This window comes from Excalfactoria chinensis, chromosome 6 (assembly GCF_039878825.1).
Source record: "Excalfactoria chinensis isolate bCotChi1 chromosome 6, bCotChi1.hap2, whole genome shotgun sequence".
In the NCBI taxonomy this organism is placed as follows: Eukaryota; Metazoa; Chordata; class Aves; order Galliformes; family Phasianidae; genus Excalfactoria; species Excalfactoria chinensis.
Genome location: NC_092830.1, coordinates 28,105,935 through 28,125,985, shown reverse-complemented (window position 1 = coordinate 28,125,985; position 20,051 = coordinate 28,105,935). Strand labels below are relative to the sequence as shown.

General features: G+C 39.3%; 1 protein-coding gene across 3 annotated transcripts in view; it reads left to right on the top strand.

Annotated features, from left to right (window-relative positions):
• The window catches only part of LOC140253836 (VPS10 domain-containing receptor SorCS1-like), a 271,593-nt gene that overhangs the window by 204,726 nt on the left and 46,816 nt on the right, over positions 1-20,051 (top strand). For all 3 annotated transcript variants that reach the window (XM_072339820.1, XM_072339819.1, XM_072339821.1), the window contains exons 9-16: positions 3,574-3,753; positions 8,215-8,361; positions 13,854-13,956; positions 14,403-14,479; positions 15,137-15,228; positions 16,194-16,301; positions 17,303-17,420; positions 19,211-19,341. In XM_072339820.1, the coding sequence (XP_072195921.1) occupies positions 3,574-3,753; positions 8,215-8,361; positions 13,854-13,956; positions 14,403-14,479; positions 15,137-15,228; positions 16,194-16,301; positions 17,303-17,420; positions 19,211-19,341 (956 nt within the window). The remainder of the gene's footprint in view (positions 1-3,573; positions 3,754-8,214; positions 8,362-13,853; positions 13,957-14,402; positions 14,480-15,136; positions 15,229-16,193; positions 16,302-17,302; positions 17,421-19,210; positions 19,342-20,051) is intronic.

Here is a 20,051-nt window from a genome sequence, read left to right as displayed (position 1 = left end):
TGTGTTGAGTTCCCAGTATATTTATTTCTGCAGTCCCAGACAAACTTTGGATCTTTTGTGAGACCTGAAACTCTGACTGTCCCAAAATCTTCAGGCATGTTTTAAGATACTACTCTAAGGCACAGTTTGAAACTTCACACGCAGGTGGGAAGGAATTACTCTTTCATTTACTTACAGTTTAAACAGATGCAAGATCAAGTAGTCCTCAGCAAATGAATTGAACTTTTTGGATAGATACTGTAATACCCAAATTAAAATAATTTACAGTTGATCCAGACTGTCTGTGGCAAGATTGCTTGCTTTGAGCTGGTTGTCTGTTGTTTTCATGCACTTATTTCTCTAATTGTCCAACTCAATGAGAAGTCTGGAGAACCAAGGAAAATATACTGTGATTAAATTCCCATGTGTTCTCAGAGAATTGGAATAGGAACAATATGTTCATGCTATTTGACCCAAGGAAAAAAGCAGATATTTAAGGAGATAAGATGCTTTTTCAGAAACTGGGAATGTCTTCAAAGACTGAAAAGCCCTGTTTGGCTTGGAGGGAGCTACAGTGGATCTGTGGTTGTCTGGTAGTTTGGTATCAAAGCAAGATAGCTGCTTTTATTAAAAATGCACAAAGCACTGTATTATTCAAAGGCATTGAAACAAACAGCTTCTTTTGTGCCTAAATTCTCTTTTATCTCCTTCAGCTAAGAAAGTGGGGCCAAGTATGGTAAACAGTACTAAGTCGCTACTGGAATTGAAGATAGAAATGTCAAGCTTTTTGTCTCTGCATGTTGCTCTTAATCTGGAGGGATGTGATGGCAGGCAGCTTTGGCAGGTGATACTGTTGTTCATGCAGGAATGGCCTATAGAAAATCAAATCTATAATTTGCTTGCTGTTGGAATTTGTATTCTGGTAAAGAGCTCTGTTAGAAACCTGAATGAACCTGAAACTCTTTCCAGTACAAGCATATATCTCACTTGTGCATAAGGCTGTGTTAACCCTGTGAATGGTATTTATTGAAATCTGTTTATTTCTGCAGTGAAGTCGGTCTCTGTCAGTATTGTTATTCATGATTATCACCTTGAATGTGTAGAAACAGTGCTCAAATTCACTCACTTTTAGACTAATCACTGGGCAGACATCACTGAATACAGGATTGTGTCAAGCAGTATCTCTTTAAAAAAGCCTTGTCCTTAATCCAATGCAGGGCTAAGTAGGTGTTTGTGGTACCAAACCACAAAACCTCAAACAAGTCCTGAAATACAGACCTTAAAAATAACTGACAAATGAAATAACTGACAGGATAAAACATGCATTTCATATCCTGCACATCCCTGCTAATTAAATTGCCAGGAAGAAAGGTTCCCTGACCAAGTGCAAAAAAGGGCAACTGGAGCATGTTCAGTGATTCAAAGTGCCTTGGCCTTTAGTCATTTGAGTAGACGCCTGATCAAATGCACGCACGAAATCATGCCCTTACTTTATCTTTGGAAAGTCAAAAAGGACAGATAATAGAACTGCTTCCATTTTCATTTTTACCAATGTGAAAACCAACAAATCCCTAATGTTATTGAAAGACGTGTTGGATTCCCATGTACTGAATCCCTTTAGTCAAGCCATTACGTTGTACCAGAGTCTACCGGACAAGGTGGAAGTAAATTTGACTGATCCACAAAAGTAATCAGTTGGAACACTTTTTCTTTTTATATATGCTACATATATTATGGCATTTCTTTCTCAGTCTCTGATTCTCTAGGCTTAAATTCTTTGAGCCTCACTGTGATCTTAGACTTTCATATTGTAACATTGTTCTGATAAAACTCAGAAAGAATGTAGTGAGTGAATTAATGCATTTTCAAATGTATGTGAAATTGCCCTTAATTTTCCCTGACCTTGATCAGAGTATCTTTATACCTTAAAGTAGAGAGATTGTGCATGTGTAAGAGCACATATTCAGAAGTTTAACTTGAAACTACAGCTGTGCCATCTGAAACTGCCTGAAGCACTTTGTGATCATTTACTCATGTGGCTCTACCAGCAGATTGACTAGGATGATAGTGTGAAATGAGCAATATCTGACAAACAGCTGTGGCAGTTACTTCTACCAGTAAAGCTGGAGCTCAGAGAGAATATCTGTTCACAACCACAATTAATCAAAGCCAATGGAACTTATATTACATTTCCGGTTGCCTCAGAATTTAACCTAATCTGTTCCTTCACAAAGATAGCCCATCTTCTGGGATACATCTTCCTTCAGTACAAAGAAGCAGGTAAACCGGGTGAACATTCATCTGCACAATCTGGATCTGAGTCAACAACCAACTTTTTTGAATCTTAGTGTATCTGCTTTGAAATTTATATGTCAGATTTCTTCCCTCTACTGTTTTTTCATCTTTATACCATAAGGCTCCATATGTAATTATTACTTCCCCTCTACAAATCAGCAAGAAAATTGTCAAAGACTGTTATATTAATAGAGGAAGTAATAGCATCAACTTCCAAAGAATGTATTTTCTGATAAGAGTCACAGTTCTGCATATACGTCAAAAGCCCTGGCTGAGATCCATGGATGCAAAATAACTTAGGGATAACTGCCCAAAGCATAGAGCAGAATCTTTGGGGAATCACCTAGTGCTAAGAAATCTGCATTTCTTGTCCTATCTTCATGGATTTGTAAGGCATGAGGAACTCAGACCTCCTGTACCGGGCAGATAGAGTTTTGGAATTTCATTACAACTATCTCCCTCTCAGTGGCTTTTTGCAGTGAATAATTTCTCCAGGCATTGAAAGAGAGGTTCAGGTTTAAGAGATTTTTATTTTTAATTATACACTCATTTCATTGCTTCCTGCCTACTGTAACACAGAGCAAATAAAGAAAAATAAAACATTGCTCGTAACATGTGTGATCTAACTCCAGTTCTGTTCCTTACATCTAGTGAGAATTAGAGTTATCCCTCTGTCATATTCCTGGAGGGGTGTTTATCACGGTGGTCCAGGGCCTTGACTCGTAGGTGAGACAGTCATTAGTAATAATGAACCACAGCAACACTGCTGCCAATTAGATCCTTCGTCAGTTCCCCAGCATACTTGGTTTCTGAGAGCTAGAAGGCAAGAGGCAGATGTTCCTCATGTTTCTTCTTTTTCTTTTTTCTTTTCATTTTTTTAATTTCTAAAATTAAAATAAATAAAAAATGAAGTGTTGTTGACATCTGTGATTCTACAGTCACAAGAAGTACTGCTCAAACACAAAATAAATAAATAAAGCACACAACAAAAATCATCTCCCCTCCCCCACACTCATTAAAATTTTAGTAGAGGAAACAAAGTGCTGCTGTATAACACTCTGTTGCAAAGTGAATGTTCAATTAACACCTCATCAGTTAATTAACTGCTTTGAAAACTGGCAGTAGAGTGCTGCTGTGAAATATTCCTGGATGGAATTCTCTGCTTACAGAAATGTTGTCTGCAGTTTTCAATTAAACTCCAGTCTAAAATATATCCTTTGCTCCATAGTTACCGTGATGCCCTTGGAAATGACAGAGCAGAGCTCCCTCTTGTAACATGCATTTGTTTTCTTTCCTCAGGATATGCATGTTATCAGCACAGATGAGAGTCAGGTGTTTGCAGCTGTTCAAGAGTGGAACCAGAACGACACATACAATCTGTATATCTCTGACACCCGAGGGGTGTACTTCACCCTGGCATTGGAGAACGTCAAGAGTAGTCAAGGGCTGGATGGGAATGTGATGATTGACCTCTATGAGGTATGTTATGATTCTAAATTTTTCCTTCTTACCTACAAACTCATGTGACATCCAATTCTATTGTGTCTTTACACTTCAGTCTCATTGAATGCATGTAAATAGCAGAGCCAAAGCTAAACACATTTTTATCCTTCTTTTAATCAAGGATCTCAGTGCGAGCAGAGGAGGTTCAAGCCAGGCTGCACAAGTGTTGAAACTAGTCTCAGCCTAGTAGTATGGAGAGAGTCACTACTGTACTCTCCAATAGGTTCTCAGGTGAGGAAAACCTCATGTCTATGTAGAAAGATATGCATTGGAAGAAGTAGCGAAACAGTTCATTACATTCCTACAAGAAGCTTTCTTATCCAAAATCCTGCTGACACAAATGAATCAAGCCTCCGACCTGCACTGTTCCAGCCTTTGGTTCAGAAGGCTCCCAGCTCTCTGATTAGCATCATTCTGTAATTCTGCCATTTTCATTGCGTTTCTGAAGGCCTAAGCTCTTGTGATAGAAGGAAGTAGAGACTGTAGTTTTCAGCTGTCTTTGTTGCCTTCTGCTGCTTCATCTATTCAGAGGATAGCTCTTGAGCTATCCCGTGAGCACGGATTCTCTCCTTTTTCATGTTGATGTTTCCTTTATCCTGATCCTAACTAACAAGTAAATCCTGTATAAGCTCACCTATGAGAAGGCTTATTTACATTGTCTTCTGTGACAACTGGTCCTGAGAATAGGGTTTGTAACACGCCCTTGTATTTCTCTTAGTACGGTTTTCTAAGTAAGACAGTAGTCTTACTTCTGGATACAGTTGAGTAGAAATTCAATGCTCAGTTGCTAATTCTGGGGCTTGCTTCTCTTTCCAAATCTCTTCCAGAGGCTTTTATGACCATTTAGAACAAAAGCCATGAACTAGTTTTGAGTTCCTTTAAAAATGGAAATGCTCCCTGTATTTCCCATGACTGAATACTAGCTCTACTGAATAGTTCGCCTTCAGCTGTCCTTTACTTGAAAACCACCTTGAATTGTCAAGACAGAGCCCAAGTGTTGTACATAAATTCAGATGAGTTGTAGGAGGATGGGCACTGTCATCTCCCAGTCATTTGGAGTTTTTTTACTCTTAATCTCTCTGCAGTGCTGGCAGTGCATGGAAAGGCTGTTACCTCTTATTACTGTCAGCTCCAGAAGTGGTTTCACTGCATTATGTAAAAGTGTCCTACATCCTAGTGGAGGGAGAAAAGCCTTTGTTTTGTTTTATTAGACTGACATTGTGTGGTAACCTGGATTGAAACTGATGAAATCAGACTTGTAGCATCATATCTGCTGATTATCTAGATAGAAAGAATATTGACTGACACTGAACCTGGCAGAAAACTTCCTTTCAATTTGATGTTCTAGCTGGAAGGGAACAGAAAGCCATCCAGCATGATTCTCCCAGCAGAGTTATTGCAAATGATGAGTGCTTCAGGCATAAACGGAGATGAAGATCAGAAAAGAAAAAAAATAAATGCATAGATAAATTAAAAGGAAGTAAAGAAACTGCAAAATGAGTCCTTTTGTGACAGCAGTATATTTGGAAAAGCAAGATTACTTGAGAAGATGCCGGAAAAATGCCTGTTACATTTGTATGTGTCTGCTTGCTGGTGTTTACCAGGTATAAAAAAATAAGTTAATCTGGTTTCACTGTGGTGAAAGTGTTTCTGTATGCAGATTCCTAATGTGGTTCTACATCTTTTCAGTTCTGCTCACTTGGAAATTATATTGGACTTGAGAAAATAGAAGTTTTTCCCTTGCGCCTCATCATGTTCTCCTTTCTTTTCTCCTGGAGGAATGCTCCCAGGAGCCTTTCACTGGGAGACAGTTATTTCGGGATGCTGGCAGTTCTGCTGCTGGACGTTGTAGGGGATGAGGATACCACTACCACTGGGACAGTCATTCTCTTTCTGGACTGTGTAGGCTGTGAGAATAGCTCTTCTCCCCATCACCTTCTAGTGCTGGTGCATCAGTAGGACACTGGACTGTGGTTCCAGGGGAACTGCCCTAGAGTTCATACCCTAGAAGAAGGAAAAAGTGAGAGTCATTGACCAGTGGGTACTCTATCTAATTGCACCTCTCCAAATGACGTGGTATTGCTCTGCTTGGCTCTGTAGCTGGAATGTTATGCGGCAAAACAATCCTGCCTGTAAGAATCTATGCTAGGTGGATAGTAGTTGGCCTATTTGGCACAAGTCAGGGTGGGTTCCAAGTAAAGGACAACTGAAGGCAAACTATTGTATTTGACCAGTGAGTAAAGACAGAATGGCAGTCATTAGCGGAAAGAGTTGCTATGGTTGTGACGGGGTGTACCTATGGCATGCATTCCTATCCAGGACTTAATTTTTTTTAGCAGTATTTCAATCAAGAACTGAATGTTTGAAGTATGAAGTGGGTGATGGGGAGTGAAAGATGTGTTTTGAGTATCTTGTTTGAAACTTTCACTACAAGTGTAGGCAGCATTTATATCTACATACAGTGCTTGTGAGGGTGGGAGGATTGCCTACAAAGACTGGGAAGGCAGATGCAGTGCTTATTTTTCTGAATGCTGCTGTTCATGCCCTTACTTGCATAGCTCTATGTTATGACTGCATGGACAGAGTGTTGTGTGTGTCATGGATATGTGTATGCAACAGTTGCATCTTTTCCCACAGAAAGCACACAGACATGTATACTGTGTGCAGTTGTTTTTTAAAGGTTGTCCCAGGTTGACAGCGTAACTTACACTTTGCTTTCTCTGAAAAGCATTTTGAGTTTCAGCCTAGGACTAGAATCATAAGAAGAAAAATTCATAGGATTTCAGAACACATTTATCACCTGATATATAAAATGCTTTTTAATCATTTTTATAGCCAGCATTTCACAGGGACTCCATAATACAGCTATTTTAGAACAACAACAAAGAAAAGTACAAATAGAACTATAGGCACTGACCTCTGGTAGGAAAGCCAGAACGATGTTATTTTTCCAGCCCCCAATATTCATACAATTTCACTGGTAGAGGAATGAAAACCTCTCATCAGGGTGCCTTTCTACCACAAAAAAAGAAAACTTTAATACTTTGTACATCAAAACAATCCAGTTCAGACATGGAAAATGTTACCTTTTTTACACTTAAATCAACAATAAATAACTAAATTACTTAATTTAAAGGCTGTTGCCCATTAAAGCAAATCATAGCTAACTTTTTAAGTGATGTAAAATTCAGTGTCATTACTCAAGGAAGAAAGTACTATTCGGAATGAATAAGTACACCGATGTACTGTACCAATATACTGTACAGTAGTAGTCCCATGGCATGTGACTGGAAGTGCAATAAGGTCCTATTGACTGGGAGTAGTAGCGTCCAAATATACCCGTGTAATTAAATCAGTTGAGCTGGAACAAATTTTGAAATTGCTGAGTAACCATTTGCCACATGATGCTGTTTATGTAATAAACTCTGTCAGCAAAAGGGCTTGATTGATGATTCTGTGCACCGGTTTTTTTTGCAGAAGAAGAAAAGATGAAGTGTATGATTGAACAGATTTGATGAAAAGCAAAAAGTTTCTCAGCTTCCCCTCACCTTCTCCTGATTTCCCTTTACTTCTCATTGTAGTGCTCAGATTACAGAATGACAGCCTAACAAATTCATTCGCAAGCAGTGGTAACTATTGGGCTATTGATTTTCAGTGTGCTAAGAAGATGGGAACATTCTGCAATGTGACTTGTGGTTTGAGGTTGACTTTTTTTTTCCTACTAAGGCACCCTCGGTTCAATTCCAATTTGAATCTGTCAGCGTAGCATCTTTACAAAATCTTCCTGCAGACCGATGGGGTAAAGCTGTTGGATAAAATGCTGAGAAGAATAAAAAGATGAGGATCTCATTACAAGTTCTATAGCTAGCATTCTGGGAGGCCTTTCTTGAGTCACTGGTACTTCAGTTTCTTCCAAAAACAAAGCTGGGGTAAAAGATCCTACCTACACCAAGTTACCCTCTTGAAACACTGATAATTATAGAGTGCACTGAGATCCTTAGATAAAACCTCCTAAGCAGTCCTTCTGTGTGAGAACAGAAGCACTAAACAGCAAACATGTCTGCGTGTTGTCATTTGCTCTGCAAGGTCAAAATTGCTGCTGTTTCCTACTACTGCATGCAGGAAAGAAATAATGCCCTGTGTAAATTTCAACTTTCAGGGGAAAGGATGTCTACTCAGTTGGACTATTGTCACTTTACAGTTAACTCTATTGACATCTTACCATATTCCTATGCTGCTTTTGAAATTTAAGCTTTTTTGTCCACTTGCACTTTTTTACATATAGTGAACTTACCATGTCCCCAGCCCTTCGTTTGGCATTTCTTGCCACACTCACACAACCACAAGATTGCTGTTGGGGTTAACAGGGCAGGAAAGTCACGTACAGAGAACCTGTATGGACTTGATCTATTTTTCAGCCATGTCAATTTTTCCTAGGTAGCAGGGATAAAGGGAATGTTCTTGGCTAACAAGAAGATTGACAACCAAGTGAAAACTTTCATCACCTACAATAAAGGGAGAGACTGGAATTTGTTGCAGGCTCCGGACACTGATCTGAAAGGAAACCCTGTTCACTGTCTCCTGGTAAGTACCTGGGGGGATATGAGGGGTACTAACAACCCAGAACAATCTTTCTCTGCCAGGTAACACAAGGGAGGACCTCTCTCCCTATGCAGTGTAACTCATGGAAAGAATACTGTGTTTTAAAAGCGTGGTACATCAGGCTTGGTCAGCCAGATGGTGTAGCAAGAGTTGGCATTGTAATTTAATTTGGTTTAATTTAATTTCTGGAACAAAGCGAACCATCGCAAATCAGCTTCCTTCTGCACAACTGATTGTCTCCTCTTAAACAGCACGTGAAGCTGGATGATGTTTCTGAGCAGTTGGTTCTCTGGACACTAGATGGGAGGAGTGAGCTGTTGTACTGCGGAACTTCCAGGAGCCCTGACAACTTGAGACAGGCTCAAGTAGAAAGAGAACTGTTTTCTTTCAGGCTGTTCTATTGGCACTCTATTGGTATCATTTTAATTTTGAGATCAAAAGTTAGAATTGACGTACCCATGCAAATATACGTATAGCTGTGTGTTTAATATGTCTGTCTGTACTTATTGATGTAGGTCAACATATTGATAATCTTTAACTGTCATTGTATGTAAAGGGTTTCTAAAATACAAAATGAAACACGGAATGAATAGAATTAAAGCTCTCTGTCAAATCAGTTAGCTTAGCCTGATCTCCACATACTTCTCAGTTTATGCTGGCTGTGTTCTGTAGTGGGATAATAATCTGAACTGCAGCCTTGGAGATTTTGGAGAGATTTGTATTAATAATAATAATAATAAAATCTAGCACAGTTCCAGGGTCACTAATTAGACTGCTCTTCCTCCTGCTGTCTTCTACCTGCATGCTGTTTTCCATCAGAAGGAAAAAAAGTGATGTTTCTCATGTTGAGGCTGTTAGAATCCAAATCAGCTTTACCTTTGGTTAACTGTGGTAGGTAGCTGAAGGCAGTGCCAGTCTTTGAACTGAAACCTATACATTGTTGCTGTAATTAACCTGATATTTGAAGCTGCTTAAATAGTTGATATTTTTGATAGAGCCAAAATTTAAGCCTTTAATTCTCTGTCCAGTTTGGAACAAAATAGAGTGGACTGGAAGCAAACTTATCTCAGAATGTGGCTAGACTTGTTTGGGTTTGTTTTCTTCTTCCAGCTTTTAAAAATGTGTCTAAGGGCATTTTAAAATTAAATCTTTCAGTGAGATGAAAACTGAAAAGATGACATTCACTGAACTACGTAGACATGAAACAGTTTTTCAAGGGAGTATGTGTAGAAACCTTTGTCTTTTAAATAGACTGTAACTTAGTTTTAACTCAAGTATTTTGTAAAATATATTTGACTTTTTCAAATTATTAACAATTTTGTCAGAATCGCAAGGTTTTCATGGTGATAGTCTAATATTTAGGGGACTAGAGACAGGAGGAATAACAAAAACATGCAGGCAATTGGAATAATCAAAGTAAACTCTCTTCTTTTCCCATAAAGGGGCAAATCCTCAATGGACTTAAACTGTTTAGCTGAGGATTTGTTATTCCTGAAGGAGTCTCTTCCCTAAGACCAGGGGAATATTTACCCATGCTCATTTTTTCTCCCTTTAATTTCAGTTAGAAATAGATAAGATAACCTCTTTCATTATCTGGCCAGCATTCTCCTTTGTGCTTAGGTAGGTTCCCACAGACTAGTGGAATGGTAGCAGAGTAGAATTATCAGCTGAGAATAAAGGATCTCAAGTGGTTGCCTTCTAAATTTGCAAGAAAAGAGACAGGTGAAATCTGAACTAAGCTGACTTTTTGGATCTTTTACAAGAATAGGAAGTCTGCCTGCAGGAGAAAGTGAGTAGAGCAGTAGAAAAAAATCCGCATCAAAACTACAAAGTAAAACAATTTTGAAAGAGAGACCTAAGCTGTTAAGAAGTTGTTTTTACTTCACAGTTAATGTTAGGGAAAGATGAAGGCAGAATATGGCATGGAAGAATTCAAGAACTGATAAAAAAGAGAACATAGAAGTTGGGAGGGATAGGCAAAACTTTTGAAGCCAAAGCACTGGAGAAGTTGTGAATGTGTGGAAATGAGTCAGGGATCCATAAGGGTGTTTTGCTCTAGGAAACCATGGAGAAAATATACAATATAAAATATAAATATACAATATAAAATATCTCCTGCTGAGGCAATTTTGTTTCTCATCTATATGACATAGTTATAGTACTTAAGCAATTCACAGACTTGCCTCACTTCTGTAGCCCCACTCTCTCTATGTCTCCATCATCTGCAGTTTCATTCCCTTGTATCAGTTGCTCCCTTTCCCTCTAGGTATTTCTGTTCCTTGGCATGATCTTCCTTGATCCTTATGGTATAGCAAGTGAATTCCTCCTAGTAGTGTCTTGTAAATCTGGCTTAGTTTACATCATTACTCCAGGCTAAACAGTAATGCTTTTACACTGATGGCTTTAAGGATAATTGTCCCTAGCTACAATTTGGAACACGGAGTTGATGTACATCTCAGCTTCTGGCAGAATGGGATCTTTCCCAGAGTTAATGGATGGTCCCAGCTTGAGAGCAGAATGTTTCCCTGTGTACATCAGTTCTTTAAACCTCAGCCTAAATTAAGGGAGTGTTAATGAAGAAAGGAGTATGTAGAAGCTAAGTTGGCAGCTAAAGAGGTTAAGAGGGAATCTGGTTGAAACACAACGCAAGCCAGACAGAGCTGTCCCTCTACTGACAGTAGGCACAAGGAGGTCTTTTCAAAGCATGTCAAAGAATTTATTTGCGTTTCTTTATGAGGTTGGTCTGAATAATGAGGATGGATGAAAGCAATGAAATTCCCTCTAATCTCGAGGTTTTATTTTCCTTGTTTGTAGCACTTACTTTGTAGGCTGAATAGACTTAATCTTCATAAAATAACTGCCAAGTGATTATATCCCAAAGATGCTGATTTTGTTTAATACTTATTCTGTGAAGTAGTTAACTGAGGAGTAATTCTACCTTGCAATGTGGGCAACTGTCTAGGAGAGTTATTCAGTTAGCTTTCAATTATGGTCTTGTGGATAAAACACTGGGCTGAATCTCAGGAGCATCTTGATTCAATTTTTAGGCCTATCTCCAATTTTCTATGTGACCTTGAGCAAGTCATTTCTTTTCTCTGTGCCTTTCTTCCTCAGACATCTGTTTATTCCCTCTTTAATTTTGGTTGTCTTGTCTGAACGGATTATAAGGATTTCAGAACAAAGACCCATTTTTCATAAGTGGGGAGACATTCACACCATCTGCTACAGAGTCATTTAAACATCTAAGTGAGGTGTTGTGAGTATCCCTTATGGAAGTGTTTTCTCTTTTAATTGCTCCTTGCAACTGCAGGTGTGCAAATACTGTGAATACCTCTAGGTTTCTAGATAGTGTCTAGCATTATCCTTGTGTTGCAGTACTTAGCCCCACTCCTGACCAGGGGCTATCACTGCAGACATACAAGGAGTGCTAGCTTCTTTATGGAACATGGTTGGTATGGAGAATTCTTTTGGCTCCCTCTTGCAAAACAGAATGGATTTTATACATATAAAGTGTTTGGCTGGAATGGAAAAGTTGCTTTTAACACTGAAACTGATTGTCACTGGAGTCTCTACCCAGTGCTGCACTTCAGCCAGTGAAGTCATGCTACTAGAAGCACTCTCTCTCTTCTTGGATGTTGTGGCTTGTAATCTTGGGAGTCGGGAATAGATGATGGGGAGTTGGAACCAGATGATCATTAAGATCTTTCCCAACCATTCTGTGATTCTATGTTCTGATTAATATTTGATGTATATATTCCACTTCTGTCTATTGTATGTGTGAAGTGCTACAAATTTGAAAGAAAATTTCTGGTAACACAAAGATCCAAGACTAACAAGGTCAAATATCCATCAGATTGGGGGAACTGGCTGAGCTGCTGCCATTAGCTGTTGTCTTGAAAATGCTGAGGTGAACTTGGAGCACATTAGTTTTAAAAATATGTTCTGTATCTAGACTAATAAAAGGGAAGAATTCATTCCCTCCTGATGCTTTCCCACTTCAGAATGTGCGTCAGCTCAATTTGGTTCCCACTACCTCCCCAGGCCTCAGGCTGCTCTAGCAGCTGTCCTTGCAAGGCTGTCACTTGGAGTTAGCTTCTCAGTGCGTTCCACTTGGCAGGCTGTGCTTCCTTCTGCACTACCCTGTGTTCCTTTTTCCTGTCTCACATATGTATGAGAGATCTATCAATCCTCACCATCCTCATTCAGATTTGAAAAGGAAACGAACAAACAAACAAAACAAAGCAAAAAAACTATCCCAAAACAGCCTTCTGTGGTTATCCTTGTCCATGTTCATTTTCCCCTGTCTGGAAATGAAATACATCAGTGGTCTTCTTCCAATGACTGCCTGGGAAGCCTACAAAATTTATGAGGCTGGACACTTAGCATTTAGATAACTGATGTAAGAGAGGGACCTGCCTCCCCTGGGCCTGCAGGGCTTTCTGCATAGCATCCTGCTTGTCTGAAAGCCATGTCAGGTGAAGCATGCGTTTTGCTGTATTTGCGTTCCCATACTGTCTGATGTCCCCCACAATTTGGTGAGCTTTAGCTTTTGTTTTTCCCTTTCCTTTCCCGTATCCTGTTTCCTGAGGTTTGGAAGTGAAAAGACTGAACATAAAACCCATGAGAAAGCAAAAATTATCAGAATTTTTCAAAAATTATTTCACTGTAGAGTTGGAAAAATCATAATGGCAACTTTGGGAATCTGTCTGTTTGTCCATCTTACCTTCTTGCTTGGCTGATTTATTCTGTACCATTCCTGTTTGATTTCAGTACCTGAGATACAAAATCAGTAACAAATAGGTAAGGTCTGAACAGACATACTTGTATTGAAATCTCAAAGGTCACATAAAGATGGGGTGATGAAATATTTTACAAAACAGCTGTTAAACTGACAATTTCAAGTTCAGATATTTCTTCCTAGTGCATTGCAGAACAGAGCCATATGTCAAAAGTATTCAGGGTCAAGAAATGGTCTGACACTCCCTGAATTAAGTTGTTTCTTATGTCTTACAAGTGGTGACTCAGCACCAACACTGACAGGGTTATGTTGCAGAGATAGCTTGAGCACTGCTGCCTGGTGAGTCACTTCAGCGTATCTGTAACCTTGCTTGCTTCTCAAGACTGCCAGCAGTTGGAGGAGCCAGGTACAGCTTACCATTGCCTGCCCTTGCAAATCTCATTGCATCCTCTGTGAGTACAGCCTCATCTTTGTGAGAGTTTCAGTCCAGAGAATCAGTTTTCCAGTGGAAAAAGGTTGCACTGGGAAAGGACAGCAAAAATCTCACAAGACAAGCAGAGAAGTGGCCTTTTCTTTTAGAGGGTGGCTTGATACAGTGGTTAGGAAATAGTATTTGGCTGTCTTAATAGTAACTGTTGATATATTATGCCCTTCATAGCACAAAGGCCTGTAGAAATGCGAGCATACACTTCATGTTGTGTCTGCTTTTTCACTTTAATCTCTCCTTTCTCCATAGCCCTATTGCTCTCTGCATCTTCACCTGAAGGTCTCAGAGAATCCCTATACCTCGGGAAACATTGCCAGCAGAGACACTGCCCCCAGCATTATTGTAGCTTCAGGTATGAAACATTTAAAGAGTGCCTGTGTTTGATGTGCAAACACTGAGAAAATCCTGAACATGTGATGGATAGAGAAGGTACCCTGTGGGATGTCACACTACCAGTAGGGTGGGCTGTCAGACAGAAGTTTTCATGGACCTTCAATGTATCATCTGATTTTTACAGAAACTTGCTTTCAGGACTGACATCTAACCTTATACTGCCAAGAACATTAGACTGAAAATGGGGAATTCTTTCTATGCACAGAGGTGCATAGATCTGTATACAGTGTTGGGTTTTTTGACATGTGTTCTCTTCAATTTGAAATTCTCTCCCTTTCCTTTGTTTTTCCTCCCAGGAGTCAATGTTACATAATTACAAAAGAAAAATGAATATGTTTAATTCCCTGATTTGCTAATTCTGCTGTTTCTTCAATTTTTTTTCACTAATTAATGTTCTACTTACAGGTAATATAGGCCCTGAACTATCAGACAATGACATCAGTATGTTTGTTTCTTCTGATGCTGGGAACACATGGAGACAGGTACATGACACAGTGATGGGATTTAAGAGTAATTATAGGGAACTGTCAAAGAGATACGTTCAAAATGTTGTTTCGTTTTTGTTTCTTTTGATTCAAAACAGCTTTTTGCAAATCTGCATGAAAGGGAAAGCTTCTTTTTCCTCCGCAGGGGAAGTGTCTACCCTGAGAGGTACAAAAGTGTCAGTTTGGCTTCAGTTTAACCCTGTAGCAGAAAGGATTATTTCTTCTCATCCATTATCATAGCCAAGAATTAACAGTGTTCTGCTTTTCCCCTCACTGTGCATGGGACTGGTGATGAAGTTAAATCATAATATTTAGTGGAATCCCACCTGATAACAAAGCACTGCTACCCTGCAGTGTATTTATCTGCAAAAAAAAAAGGAGGTTCTAGTATTCCCACTTCATAGATGGGATATCATGTTACAGAAACCGTGAGTGGCTTCCCCAGACTTACAATTGCTGCTGCAAAAATGCGAGAGCGGATTATATATGTATATATATACTTGTATATAAAGAAAAACAGAAACTCTCAATACATGTTGCCTTCCTCAGTAACTTCTGTAGTAAGTACTGACCCTCTTTCATGATCACATTTAAAGAACTATGATATTTTCTTTCCCAAAGAAAATAGATCTGAATATATGCTTCCTTTTTCAGATCTTTGAGGAAGAGCACAGTGTTCTGTACCTGGATCAAGGAGGAGTACTGGTTGCCATAAAACACACATCTCTGCCTATCAGACATCTCTGGTAATGACTCTGATTGTCCGCAGTGTGATATTCTGGTACCCTTTCTTCCAAATGCCAAGAAGTAAGAAATAAGGCTGAAGCCACTGTTTTCTAGAAGATATCACTTCAGAAACTGACAAATGTCAACTCAGATAAAGCTAAGAAATCTTGGCAACTGCAGCTTAGATAGCTTTAACTTGGCCAGATCTTGGATACCATCAACATAATTCCTGGTTGACTAAGACTTGGCTTCTTGAGTTCAGTTATTTATATAATATGTAATTTGGATTATAGTTTTTGCCTCTTATTGAGTTGCCCAAGTACTCTTAGTTTTCAAAATTATTGATGAAATTGTCTTCTGCGTGGCAGACAGTGCTTCTGAGCAAGAATATTGTTGAAGAACATCGTGGTTATATAGCCAGTAAGACAAAATTGTCTCTTCTAGTTAGCATCCTTGAATTTATGTGGTAGGTAGAATGTAGTTTTATCCTGTTTTGCATTGATTTACTGCCACTGCAGTGAAAGTCATATCAGTATCTGAACCATCCAGACCCAGGTCATAAGAAATAGTTCCAAGCTTTTGCTTAGACCCACCACAGGGAAAACTGCTGGTTAGAATAGACAAAGCTCTTGTGATCTGAAAATCACACCTCCTTAAAATGTCTTCGGTTGGGGACCAAATATTAAGTTGCTCAAAATTATTTGTGTATTTTAAATAAAATCATAGTGCTGGGCTACATTTTGTCCTTTATGCATCAGTCTTTAAGGTATCTTTATTAGTTTCTGCCACTTAAGTATTGGCCTTGGCTTAGTAGTGTAATGCCAGAAAGCTTGATCAATGCTCTGATTTATAATGCTGCCACCAAAAAGTAGATATTCCAAGGGCTAAAAATGCTACCTTCTCCTTTTCCATAGCAGCTGTAGCATCCCCCCAGTTACAGCAGGAGGATAAGGAGAGAAGATATTAATTCTGCTTTCTCTGTCAGGTTAAGTTTTGATGAAGGGAAATCTTGGAGCAAATACAGTTTCACATCACTCCCACTATTTGTAGATGGAATTCTAGGGGAACCTGGAGAGGAAACTCTCATCATGACGTAAGTGAGCATGCCATCATGCTAACATTAGCAGGAGAAACACCATAATAACCTTATGAGGATTGTTCACAACAGAGTTTCTAGTTGGTGACCAAACCAAGTGATAACTGAAGTTGGGACTATGCAGTCTTGTGTTGGTAAATCATCAATGTTTATTTGTGATGTTATTGAAGGCATGACAATAAGTTTTCTTGCAAGCTGCAAACACATTACCATTTAGCTTACCAGCATGAAACTCAACTCCTCAAACTGAATGTGATTTAAAGAAGAGTTACTCTTGACAGATGAGTATTTAAAAGGAAACTGATGGAGTATTTTATAGCTGTGTTTTTGCTACTTCTTTATATTTTTTAACTGAGGAACAGAAAAATGAAGACATTCTTTGTAAGAGTGAATGACAAAACGTTGCCTGGAGGCTGACTCACAAAAAATTGTGATTAGTTTTAAAGTGGTATGCTGAGAACTGCATTGTGCATAAATCTAGATTCACACTGCCAAAAACTGCAACATTTTACTTGATACCCGGTCTGTAAAAGGAAGAGGAAAGTTATTTTTCTGTCTATAAAAAATGAACTGACCTGTAATAAACAGAATATCTGGCTTGAAAACTAACCTGAGCTAATAGAGATGTATGGAGACCAATACTTTCAGGTTCTGATTTTAATTCTTGTGGAAATGAATCCCATGGCTCATAATTAAAGATAACAAATTCTTGTAGGTATAACTATCCTCATTCCCATGTCAGGTTTTCTCTGGTCAGTTTGCAGAGTGGCACTACTGGGAGGATTATTTATTTACAGAATAAAAGCCGTGTGCATTGTAGAACATTTATAGGTATTTAGGAGTCTTAAGTCTCACTTCCACTGTGTCAGTGAAGTGAAAACTATAGGGCTGGGAATCCTGCAGTAATTAATCTCTGCTGGAAATTAATCTCTTCTGTAACTACAGTACTCCACCTGGTGTTACCTTTTACTGTATGCACTTTCTGCTGTATTCTGTAGAGTGTTTGGACATTTCAGCCACCGCTCAGAGTGGCAGCTGGTGAAAATTGACTACAAGTCCATTTTTGATCGGAGATGTGCAGAAGAAGACTACTGGACTTGGCAACTCCACAGCCAGGTGAGAAGCAAGGAGGCTGGGATCTGATCTGAGGCAACTAATGATCCTACAGTTAAAGATCAGCATAATTCGCTGTGTTTTTGTGTTAGCCTTATGTATCCAATTGTCCTTTACTGGATGTTTTATTTTTCTCTTAACATAGATGTGTTGGCCGCAGATTGCACCCTGTGAGCCCTGAAGGATTAACAGCTGTCTTGGCTTGTTCTGTAATTAATGAGTAAGAATCTGTGTTATAAAAGGAGCAGAGGTTTGAGGCTCTTTGCAGGCAATTAGCTAAGGCTCTTACCTTCCAGCAGGGGGATGCAGCTGCAGCAGAATTGCTGCTGCTGAAATAGGCCTGAAATCGTTCTCTCTTACAATTTCCATGCAGTTCTCTCATCCTTACCTCTTTTCTGTTCCTCTGTGTCCTCAGAACTAGAGGTTTTAGACCCTTCTAGCTCTCTTACACTTGTCTCCCCAAGTTCTGCCCTCTCACCCTCATATCTTATTCATTCATTTTCGTACTTGCTCTGTCTCTCTCAGCTGTGGCACATCTGTTTGGGAATCAGACAATATATTCACTGCTCTCTTGGCTTCTGCGTGTCCTGTTCCTGGCACATATGATGCAGGGCTGCATAATTTTTGGAGTTATCACTCAGGTGTTCAGTGAGTCAATGTGCTCATGTCTGTGAGCATGGGGGCATCTTACAAATCCTGCCAAGTTTGGCATGGCAGCCTGTTCTGCCAGGTTGGAACAAAATATAGCCCAAATTCTGTGGTTATATAAACACCACAGTCTTCACTGCAGTCTAAAGAGGTGCACCCATTTGTATCACCAGATGTTGTCTTGCTGGGCAATATCATGCTGGGCAAGAATTTAATAATGGATATGAAATGAAAGTAGCTTGACTCAGACTAGATGCTCACACAAGGCACAGTGCCACACTAAAAATACCAAGTATGATTTAGATGCCGAGATTCAAGAATCCACAGCGTTTTACACGAGGTGCCATTTGGGCCTTTCTCTTTTCATGGGCAAATCAAAGGTCAGAAAAGTTTATTTTTCCAAGAGTGATTTAACATCACAAAAGATAAAATGTGAACCCCTACTTACTTTTATTCTTTACTTTCTTGTGATTGCATAAGCAAAAATGCCAGTAATTTTGCAGTATATCTTTGAAGATGTTGGCTTTGGAGCTTGCAGAACTATTTTTAGGAGGATGGCTGTGGACCTTTGTCTTTTAATTTGATTTCCTTTGAGTTTACAAGGCATTCCCTAGATATAAATGTGTAGCAGGGTGCTCAAGATAGTGAGAGGACAAGGAAGTGTTGACATCCAGTACATTACAAACCAAACCCTGGACAAAATGAACTCAGAAACTGTGGAAAGTATTTAGGTATACACATATTACTTATTTCTACTGAATAAAATGATTGCCAAAGTGGACTAACTGAACAGACCTACTCTGTCTCAGAGTGGAGGGATCAGGCTCTGTTTTCAGTTTCTGTGAAACATAATCTATAAACAAGAAATGAGTCTGACTCAAATACTTAGTGGGCTTGGAACAAATTCAGAATTGAATCTGATTCATAGGTAGCCCCAGATCATTCCTTGGTGTGTATTGGAAATGCTGCTTTAGTTTCAATTAAAGCTTCAGTAACTTTAATTAGCTCCACGGTACTGACATGGTATTTGACTTTCCATCCTCTTCCCTTGAGTCATAGCCCTTAATATTGCACAGTCTTGAAAAAAGGGTGTTACAAACAGCTTAGTGGGTGTAAGAGAAATATATTTTTGGTTTTGTTTCCAGGGAGAAGCTTGCATCATGGGAGCAAAAAGGATCTACAGGAAGCGCAAGTCAGAGAAGAAATGCATGCAAGGAAAATATGCAGGGGCTATGACTTCAGAGCCATGTGTATGCACAGATGCAGACTTTGACTGGTGAGCAATGGGCACATAAATAGTGTGAGATCTACCTAAAATGATGTGCTTCCCACCGTACCACAATACAGGGATTGGCAGGGTCACCAACTACGTGCTCAGGTTCTAGAAGACTAACGCATTGTTAGTCTGTTAGTGGTTAAGCCCGTTAAGGGGGCTTCACAGTTACAGAACACTTCTGATAAACCCCTGCTTTCATTGCAGAACTTCTTGCTCTGAGAATGTATGTTTTTATTTCTTTGAATCTGATTGAGTGATTTGCTGCTATAAAGGCTTGTTGCTTGTAGTAGAACAAAAATACCACAGTGATACCTGCTGGGGGGAAACAGGCATTTATTTCTTTTACATTCACCTAGAGGAAACCTGCAAAAGGCCTGCTGGGAGGTGAAAGTCTCAGAGAATACTTGGATGGCTGGGGATGTATGACGGACAGTTGACATAGACTCATGAGACCCTTTTGATCTGTTGGAAAGGGGAGAATTTTGGAAGTCCTCTTGTTAAAAGTAATCTGAGAAAGATATCCTTAAAAATACTGCAAATCTCTGCGCTGAGCAGACTGCTAAAAAGCCTTTCTGACCTAGCAGACTATTCTTCCTCTTGGTGAAACCACTTCTGTTTTAGAGCAGGATATCATGATCCTTCCCAATACTCTCTGAGCTATTATTATTCACATAGTCCTCAGATCTGGATTTCAACTTTATCCGTTTCAG